General features: G+C 32.9%; 2 protein-coding genes across 2 annotated transcripts; both read left to right on the top strand.

The window, feature by feature from the left end:
• Positions 1-1576: 1576 nt before the first annotated feature.
• Positions 1577-5451, top strand: LOC123195322 (E3 ubiquitin-protein ligase SINAT2). Its single transcript, XM_044609013.1, has 5 exons — positions 1577-1863; positions 3083-3365; positions 3964-4350; positions 4453-4486; positions 4806-5451. Exons 2-5 carry the CDS (start codon positions 3159-3161, stop codon positions 5090-5092), a joined length of 915 nt encoding a protein of 304 aa, XP_044464948.1. The 5' UTR covers positions 1577-1863; positions 3083-3158; the 3' UTR covers positions 5093-5451.
• A 687-nt stretch (positions 5452-6138) lies between these two features.
• On the top strand, positions 6139-9293 carry LOC123229123 (probable protein kinase At2g41970). Its single transcript, XM_044654733.1, has 8 exons — positions 6139-6471; positions 6777-6978; positions 7105-7358; positions 7443-7569; positions 7645-7918; positions 8142-8274; positions 8359-8445; positions 8972-9293. Exons 2-8 carry the CDS (start codon positions 6888-6890, stop codon positions 9083-9085), a joined length of 1080 nt encoding a protein of 359 aa, XP_044510668.1. The 5' UTR covers positions 6139-6471; positions 6777-6887; the 3' UTR covers positions 9086-9293.
• The last annotated feature ends 265 nt before the right edge of the window (positions 9294-9558 follow it).

The raw sequence follows: 9558 nt of genomic DNA, 5'->3' as shown, positions 1-9558 counted from the left end.
ATTATTTATTATTTTTTTATAACAAAAATTATGGTATTTTCAATTAATATAATAAATATTTTAGAATAATTATACTCAAAGATATTTAAGTAAAATAATATACTAGTATTATTTTATTATTTCTAATCAAACACAATAATTATTGATATTTACTAAATTTTATCAAATATAATAGTTATTTATACTCAGTAATCTTCTAAATAATCTATTAATTTTAATAATAAAATATTATTTAAACCAAACATACCGTAATAACATAAATAAATGATCTTCACTGTAACTATTTTATAAAATGTCATTATAACCACCATCCTCTGCCCACACACCAACACAGTACTTCACCACCATACAAATGTCAACTATTAATCTATCCATCATTTCATGAATGAGTGAAAAAGCGAACTTTTCAAATTTAAATAGTAAAAAGTTATTTCATCAAAGTTTGGGTGGGACATAGTGTTTGGCCTATTAAATTACATGAGCAAAACATCTTAAATATGCAATATACTTATTTACTAACTTCATGGTAAATTTTTGAAATTTTATTATTATTCACAGCAATGATTTTTCTTTATACCTTCGAGGGTCGAATAACTATTTTCATTTAAAATTTTGATAAAATAATAATTTTTTATTTTTTAAATTTGATAGTCCATTTTTTCATCAGTGATCTACTTGTATTAATAAAAATAATTTAGTTTTAGTATAAATTACTTGTTTGTTATTTTTAGTAAAATTACAAATTTTTTATGAACGCTTAATAAAAATATTAATTTTTCATTTGTATTTATTTTATTGAAATTATAAAAATATCTTTGCTATTCAAATTACAACTTTTTCCTTAACCCAAAACCAACGATAATTTCACCACTAAAATCTTAAAAAACTAAAAAAAATAGTTAACAAAATTGGTGGAGTATTAAAATTATTAAAGAAAAATTTTTGGTTTAAACTTTTATCATATTTGTGAAAGTCTTTAATTAATTTACGTATAATAAAAATAAGTGTTCTTTAACTAGTATGATATCAAATACACAGGGTCAAAAATGGAATTTCATTCCTTTAAAGACTCTCGACAAGTGGTCAAACTGGTCCACTTTGTTTTTTTTATGAGTAGAGTTATATATTAACTATCCAATCGCATGACGACACATCATTATTTGTAAATAAAATTGTGCATAAAAGTTACACACATAATACTACTCATGTTAAAATATAAAATCATGAAAATATTAATTATTGTTTTATTAAGGATATAATGGATAAATTATTAGATTTTATGGCTATATTATTCTCTAAATAAAATTTTACCATTTAAAAAAAATAAAAATTATATGTATATATTTTTAATACATAATTTATATACATAAATGATATATTATCATGTGATTAAATGATTTTAAATTAAAAATAAATTAATATCTAATTATATAATAATATATTATTTTTATATCTAAATTATATATTTAAAATATATACACATGATATTACTTAATTATAAATAATATAAACAAATTCTAACTATTTAACTCAGGGGACTTTTGATATTTCCTAAATCACGTAGGTCTATGAAATTTTTTTTTTTTAACTTCCAAAAAAATGAAAACACAAAACTGGCCAAAATAAAAACAAACTCACACGTTCGCGGATTGTGGGAAAGCATTGAGACAAGAGCACCATCGATTCAAACCCATGTCTCTTCCATTTCTACATATCCGGGTTACGCGCATGAGTTGCGGGCATTATGCTTTTTAGTGTTTTTTGTTTTCGTTTTGTTTATAGAAGCTTGAAGCAAACCGAACCCACATTTTAAAATTGGAACTTTATATTTGTGAGGGAACTGGGGTTGAAAATCTCATCTGGGTATGTGTGTTTTTTGTTTTGTTTTTTATCTTGATCGGTAATGTTTCTGATTTTATAGTTGAAAGGTTGAATTGAGGGTTGCATTGTAATTCTTTGCAGTTTGGTTGTGTTTTGATTTGATTTGTTCGACTGATTATCCGAAGAGGAAATTAGTTTTTGGCTAAACCTGGTTTGACATGGTATTGAGACAAGAGAAAATCTTTATTTTGGGCTTTGTTTTTGTCATTGTTTTGTCTTATATTGTGGTGCATTTGTTGAATCAGTCTTGAAACTTAGTTTTTAAAGGCCAGCTTAGTTTTAGATTTGTTTAAGAACTGGTTGCTTTATTGAAAATTGAAAACTAGTTTTCTTTTGTTAATTGTTCTTGTCTCTTATTTTGGTTGCTTCTGAGGTTCCTGAGCATAAATAATATAATTTAGTTGGATGGATAATGGAAACGGGGCTAATCTAGTTTAGTTGGACGGATAATTGAAACAGGGCTAATCTATTTGTGCCAAAGGTAGTTTCTTGCGATCTGAGTATCAGTTATCCCCAGTTTGTTCATTTAAATTAATTACACATGTAGGAGATTCAATTGTATGATCATTTTTTTTTTTTGTTGGTTAGTTGGGTTTTCCTGGTTATACCGATTGCCTTATCAGTGCATGGATTTTGCCCTTTGATACATGCCTTTTCTCTTCTTCTCGTTGTTGAACATTTGTTGTGAATGCAGATTACAAGTCTGTCTGGTATGCTGTACTTTATTGCATAGTACTGCCGTCCATTTTTATTTATAGGGGTTTATACCTATACCTATCAGTATCTGGTATTATGTTGTCTAATGCGTTTGTGATTACCAAAACTATGCCTGCTTATTTGCACTTTCTCATGCAATATCATATGGTTCTGTGGATCTATTCTGCACCTTGGTTATTTAGTGGTCCAATCCTTTGGTCAGTCTAATATATGATCATGTCTTTTAGGAAGAGCAATGTTATATTAGGAATAAGGTACTTCTAAAGGTTGCATCAATTTTCCTAACCTTCCCAAAACACATGAATATATGAATTAGATAGTTGTCTGCGGTTAGCAGAAGCGCCAACTTGATAAAATGTTTCTGCTATTCTTAATCTCTTTTGCTTTAAAGTTATCAAGTTAGACTTAATGTGGAAGTGGAATTTGCATCCTTTTATGAATTACCTATAAATTTGACTTACAGACAAACAAAATTTTATTGCAGATTAATATGTGTAAAATCTTCAATAGATATCAGTGTTGTCATTGAATTAGAAATATCACAAAGATTGTGAATAGCAATGGCTCCAGGAGGCAGCACTTGTAAAGAAGTTATTCTGTCTCAACCTGCAGTTGCAGACTATGACATTAAGGCAGAAAAAAATAGTTCACTTGGCAGAGCTAGTGTTGGTTTGGTTGGACAACATGCAATTTATTCAAGCAACGGTGTAAATGAGCTCCTTGAGTGTCCTGTCTGCAGAAATTTTATGTACCCTCCAATTCATCAGGTCTGTTCTCACTTATCACGTGTTTGGGTTTATCTTTTTTAGTCTTAATTGTGCCCTCTAGAAGTTCATTTTATTTTTTTGAAATAATGTCTAGTATGATTTTCCTTTGTAACTGGACCATTCAGATATCATGATGTGATGCTTGAACAAACTGAATCTTGTGGGCTTGCTAGCACAGCTGGGATTCCTAGTAATTACCTAAAAGATTGATCTTAATATCCAGCATTTAATTTAACAGGCAGAGTACCAAGTGGTTTCTAGTGCTTATGCTGTAATTTCTTTTTCATTTTCCTTTTTTTTTTCTCTAAGTCTTCTTTTAGATGAAGGACAGTAAGGTTAGTTGGGTGTTTCATTTGTAATGTGATTAATGTCCTTTTGTGTATCTAATTTTAAAGTGTTACTTGGAAAATAGCTATGGTAATTACTATTGAGGATATTGAGGAAGTGTTGCATTGTTTGTGTTAATACCTGTTAATTTATTCGATTTATAACTTTTTTTAATCCTTAGATATATTTTATATGGATTTCATTCAGCATCTCTAATATGAACAGATATGTCTACTAACACTCACCTTTACATATCAACTTTTTGTTGCAGTGCCCAAATGGACACACTTTATGTTCGAACTGCAAGAATAGAGTGCATAATTGCTGCCCAACTTGCCACTATGACCTTGGAAATATCAGGTGTTTGGCTTTGGAAAAAGTTGCAGAATCATTGGAACTCCCCTGCAGATACCAAGGTTTAGGTTGTCATGATATTTTTCCCTACTACAGCAAGCTCAAGCATGAGCAACACTGTTGTTTTCGTCCATACAATTGCCCTTATGCTGGATCTGAGTGCTCTATCACAGGTGATATACCAACCCTTGTTACACATCTTAAGAATGACCACAAGGTTGATATGCACAATGGGTGTACATTCAACCACCGTTATGTCAAATCAGATCCAAATGAAGTTGAAAATGCCACATGGATGTTAACTGTAAGTTATTTTATGCTATAACATGTATGCTGTAACCTATGTTTCCTAAATGGGATTCAATGCAATTTTTTACATTCAGCTTGATTTTTGCTGCCCGTGCAGGTGTTTAACTGCTTTGGAAGACAATTTTGCTTGCATTTTGTTAGGATTGGGACACTTGTCCCCAATCCAATGGCTCATTTCTTTTATAAATATATATGTTTGAGTTTTAAAAAGGAGGAGAAAAAAATATTAGGGTTTGGGGTTTGAGGGCAGCCACCTTTGGCTGATTTAGGGAGGTCTCCGGCGCCTCGAATGGCCGGAAAAGGGGAGGTCTCCGGCGCCTCGAATGGCCGGAAAATGGGAGGTTCCGAATTCCTCGAACTATTCGGTTTATCTTGTAATGTTTTTAGTAATGAAATATTTTGTTATTATGTATTTTGTGTTTTGATTAAATAAATCTGGGTTCCTAACACATTTTGAGGCATTTCAGCTTGGCATGACACTGGTCTATATGGCCTTCTTACGGTTTATGGGTGATGATAATGAGGCAAAGAAGTTCAGCTACTGTTTAGAAGTTGGTGCCAATGGACGAAAACTAACATGGCAAGGAGTTCCAAGGAGCATCCGTGACAGCCACAGGAAAGTTCGTGACAGTCAGGATGGGCTTATTATCCAGAGGAACTTGGCCCTCTACTTTTCCGGTGGAGACAGGCAAGAGCTGAAGTTGAGGGTCACAGGCCGGATATGGAAAGAAGAATGAGATAACAAAGAGGGTGTCGGATATTAAGAGTGATTGACGGTTGTACAGTATAGAATTTCTGAGACTCACCAGCATTGTGCTAAGTGCGAAGTATGAAGCTTGAATTATTCTGATTCCATGTTTGCTTTATGTCCTTGTACTGTCTTCTGATTTTAAAGCCTTTGTATAAAGAAATTTGTCTGTCAGCTCGATGCAGATGCGGATTGGGACAGATTCTGGATTAAGTTAGTGTAGGAATTGAAATTTATAGATTTCAATCTGGCAGCTGCTCAAAAGACCCGGCAGCAAAACTCCTTTGTACTTCACCTATTTATTATCTTTTTTAATCTACAGTCTTTTGGCTCGTGTTCTTCATACCATATCTGGAATTTCTTATGATTTTCTCAATCACTGTTGCACTCAGAAATCTGCAGATTTTCTTTGACTTGAAACAAACAACTTGGGGAGATTGAATTCTTGTTAAATGCTATTGCTAGACACTGAACCCAGATAGTACTCATAAACTGCAGCTTCTCCAAAGGATTGGCTGTGGTACTGCCTTTTTTCGGGTTTTTTCCTTGGATTTGGAAATCAAAGACTGAGTTGGTCTGATAACATTAATAAATTGAAATTTGTCGGTCTGATAATGTTATCCAATCGAATCATCTTTAACATTACAACAAATATCTGAACAATGATTTCATTGCTACATAACTTGAGTAGACAGAATTTTCATAAGCGAAACACCTAATATTTTTCAAGAAAGTATGATTATGATCAAGTAACATTCAATAGTCTGATCCTCATAGGCGTATGACACACCAATTTCATCTTAACATCTCCATCTATCTGAGGGGCACATACAAATACAAACCCAGCATGTGATTTGTCTAAAGATGGCACAAATCATCTTCCATAGATAATCAATACTACGATTATCCGGTAAGTTAACAGTTCTCTGTCAAATAATAACATTACTGGGTTGATAACTATCATTACCCAGTTTCAAAATTTGCCTTAAAGTCCACAACTACAGCCTTAATTTGATGCCAACTATTACAATTACATGCAAACATGCATGCCATTATCAGTATACCCATGTTGACAATTCATGATTGAATGGTTGACATTTAAGGATCATGCAAAATCATCAACATTTCTTTATATAAACATAAGTTAAAATAGCTACATACTACTTGGAACGTGGAAACGTAAGAAACACGAACAGGTGGGCTTGGTTATTTTTATTGGTTAAACTGAGGAATCCGAGTTTCCCGCGAAACAAATAAAATATTTTGTTGCCAAAAACCCGAGCCGTTAGAGGAGGAGACACAACAGAAAATAATTCTTCTTCTTCACTTCTTCTTCTTCTTCAATTGCATCGCAGGCTTAATTTTGAGGTACGTTTTGTTTATTGCTTTTGAATTTATCAGTATTTCCTGTGTATGTATGCATGGATCTTAATTTTCCATAATGTTTCGTTTATTTTTCTCGTCGAAAAGTAGAAAACAAAAAAAATGATACATGCTTAGTTTTTCTCGAAAGAAGACAATTATTAAGAAATGTATGTGTTCTTGATTCTTTTTCTTTTTTCGAGGTTTTATTGGGAAGCAAACAAACATATTGTGCTTTTTGATGGTGGGTTTCTGGGGTCTTCTTTTAATTTGTTGTATGTTAACTTGAATTTGACATGGTTGATGTACAGGAATTACAGGGCAATATAGTTGTTAATTTTTAACAAAAAGGTGAAAAACATATATTGAAGAGGGTGAGTTTCACGTGGGATTTTGAGATTGCTGCGCAAACAGGTTGAATCATGTTCTGCTGTCAAGGTGAGGAGGAGGAGCAACCAGGCCCCCCTGCTAGCCAAAACACAGCCCCACCTAAAGGCAACCCCCATGCTGCTGGTAATTATCTCACAACTTCTATTTTTTTACAAAATGAACAATAGTGTTTGCAATGCAACAATTAACACTAATATTTTGGTATTTGATGGCATTCAGTATTGTAATTGTTGCCTTTGTGCTTGATAGGTAGCCAAGGAGGAGGGCCAAAGATGTCCAATGTGGAGAAAAGAGGAGCTCCTCCAAAGGTCTTGCCTATTGAAATTCCATCTGTTCCATTGGACGAGTTAAATAAACTTACTAGCAACTTTGGTTCAAAGGCTTTGATTGGTGAAGGATCCTATGGCCGAGTATTCTATGCTGAGTTAAGTAGTGGCCCTGCAGCAATAAAGAAGCTAGACACCAGTTCCTCAGAGCAACCAGATTCGGATTTTGCAGCGCAAGTAAGAATTTCAGGACATTGTTTCGGCATTATGGGTCTAATTGGCTCTTAATTTTGATACAATTTGTCCTCATTGATCATGTAGTTGTCAATGGTTTCAAGGCTTAAACATGAACATTTTTTGGAGTTGCTGGGGTATTGTATGGAGGCAAATAACCGCATATTAGTATACGAATTCGCAACAATGGGGTCTTTACATGATGTATTACATGGTATGCTTGGTTAAATCATTGAACTCATCGTGCCTCATTTCTTGTTTGATTGTCAAGAGTAATTTTGTGGTGCAGGGAGAAAGGGTGTACAAGGGGCTGAACCTGGTCCAGTTCTAAGCTGGCTCCAAAGAGTTAAGGTTGCATTTGGTGCAGCAAAAGGCCTAGAGTATTTGCACGAAAAGGTTCAACCTCCTGTAGTTCATCGCGATGTCAGATCCAGCAATGTCTTACTTTTTGATGATTTTAAGGCTAAAATGGCTGATTTTAACTTGACGAATCAGTCATCTGACACAGCAGCTCGACTGCATTCAACTAGAGTTTTGGGTACCTTTGGCTACCATGCTCCTGAGTAAGCTCATTTTTCTTGTCCACTAACTTCTAGTCCTGAATATCAATAGAACTGTTTTAAGTAAAATGGACAGTAAGAAACATATTATTGCTTTGGTTGGCAAAATCCATTGGATTCAAAACAATGAATACCCCAAATCTGAATTTTGAGCTTCCCTTATCTTGAAGTACAATTCAGCGTTATTCTCCATTTGGTTTCTAAAAATTTTTGCATTCTATAACAGGTATGCAATGACAGGGCAAGTAACACAGAAAAGCGATGTTTATAGTTTTGGAGTTGTTCTTTTAGAGCTATTGACAGGAAGAAAGCCAGTAGATCATACAATGCCTAAAGGACAACAAAGTCTTGTTACTTGGGTGTGTTTTCTTAGCCGCACATCTTATGAATTTATTGTGTTTTTATCTTCATTTCTGCCTCTAATTCATACTTCAAATCTGCAGGCTACTCCAAGATTGAGTGAAGACAAGGTGAAGCAATGCATTGATCCTAAGCTAAATAACGATTACCCGCCAAAGGCGATTGCCAAGGTTATCATCTCTTCTAATTAAACTAGATATTCACTTCTGTCATATGTTCAAGTTTTCTTGTCCAATGGTTGGTTACATAATGTCAAAATAACATTATTCCATGTATAATGAATAAGTCAAAGTAAACAAATATGGAAGAGTCCTTTACCCCAAGACTGGTTGGTTGGTCATTTTAGCATGTTGTGGGAAGGATTAATCACCCCCCGAAAGGACTTTAAAACAATTTAGAAAAATTAATATCATATGTACAAATAAATTATACAAACGTATTTGTATAAACTAAGATAATAATATTTGATTGAGTGATTTTGAAATGAGAGAAAAAGTAAACAATCATGTCGCCTAATCACAAGTTATTATCTTAATTTATAAAGATAAGTTTATACAATTTCTTCTCATGAACTGGTTGTATAGCATCATGTCTAATGGAAGATTTTTAGCTTTGTTAAAATGAATTTTACGAGCAAATTTGTTGCCATTTATTGACATTGGCTAGCTTTTTTGTATGTGTGAGTGAATGGCTCAGCTTGCGGCAGTTGCAGCACTTTGTGTTCAATATGAAGCAGATTTTAGGCCAAACATGACAATTGTTGTGAAAGCTCTTACGCCTCTTCTTAACTCAAAGCCAGCAGGACCATAATCTCATGGATAAATTTGATCTTGTTTTACTCATGTAATCAATCTGTAACTTCCTCAGGTTTTGTATCAAAATTCACAGCATCTCTACATTGACTTGTATCCATTTCCAGGCCTTTTTAAAAAAAAAATCATTCTTGATGTTATTAGCAGAAACATTAAACAAGGACTAATTCTTGGTTTAAAATTTTTATGATATTTAATTATACTTGTGGTCTTTTCAATGCTTTCAACTCTCCAAATCTTTGTATGGACTTAATTCACTATTATTTTAGAAAAAAGGTGAAAGGTGTTAATAGTGGTGTCAAATGAAATGAGCTAAACCACCTCAAATGATAAATGTAATATAATAAAATTATGTATATTTATTTTGAGTATATAAATATGTATATATTTAATATATGTTATTATTTGATTAGATAATTTTGAAATAAAATTAAATTATACTCAATCACATGACAACATACATAAATATAA

The sequence above is a fragment of the Mangifera indica genome, chromosome 1 (genome assembly GCF_011075055.1).
Source record: "Mangifera indica cultivar Alphonso chromosome 1, CATAS_Mindica_2.1, whole genome shotgun sequence".
In the NCBI taxonomy this organism is placed as follows: Eukaryota; Viridiplantae; Streptophyta; class Magnoliopsida; order Sapindales; family Anacardiaceae; genus Mangifera; species Mangifera indica.
This window is presented reverse-complemented; position numbering and strand designations above follow the sequence as displayed.

Bases quoted from the DNA above. Each gene is read 5' to 3' on its own strand.
- LOC123195322 (XM_044609013.1), top strand. From the start codon at position 3,159: ATGGCTCCAGGAGGCAGCACTTGTAAAGAAGTTATTCTGTCTCAACCT. The intron at 3,366-3,963 runs GTCTGTTCTCAC...TTTTTGTTGCAG, and splicing joins TGTACCCTCCAATTCATCAG to TGCCCAAATGGACACACTTT. The intron at 4,487-4,805 runs ATTTTGTTAGGA...GGTTCCTAACAC, and splicing joins TGGAAGACAATTTTGCTTGC to ATTTTGAGGCATTTCAGCTT.
- LOC123229123 (XM_044654733.1), top strand. From the start codon at position 6,888: ATGTTCTGCTGTCAAGGTGAGGAGGAGGAGCAACCAGGCCCCCCTGCT. The intron at 8,275-8,358 runs GTGTGTTTTCTT...TCAAATCTGCAG, and splicing joins AACAAAGTCTTGTTACTTGG to GCTACTCCAAGATTGAGTGA. The intron at 8,446-8,971 runs GTTATCATCTCT...TGAATGGCTCAG, and splicing joins CGCCAAAGGCGATTGCCAAG to CTTGCGGCAGTTGCAGCACT.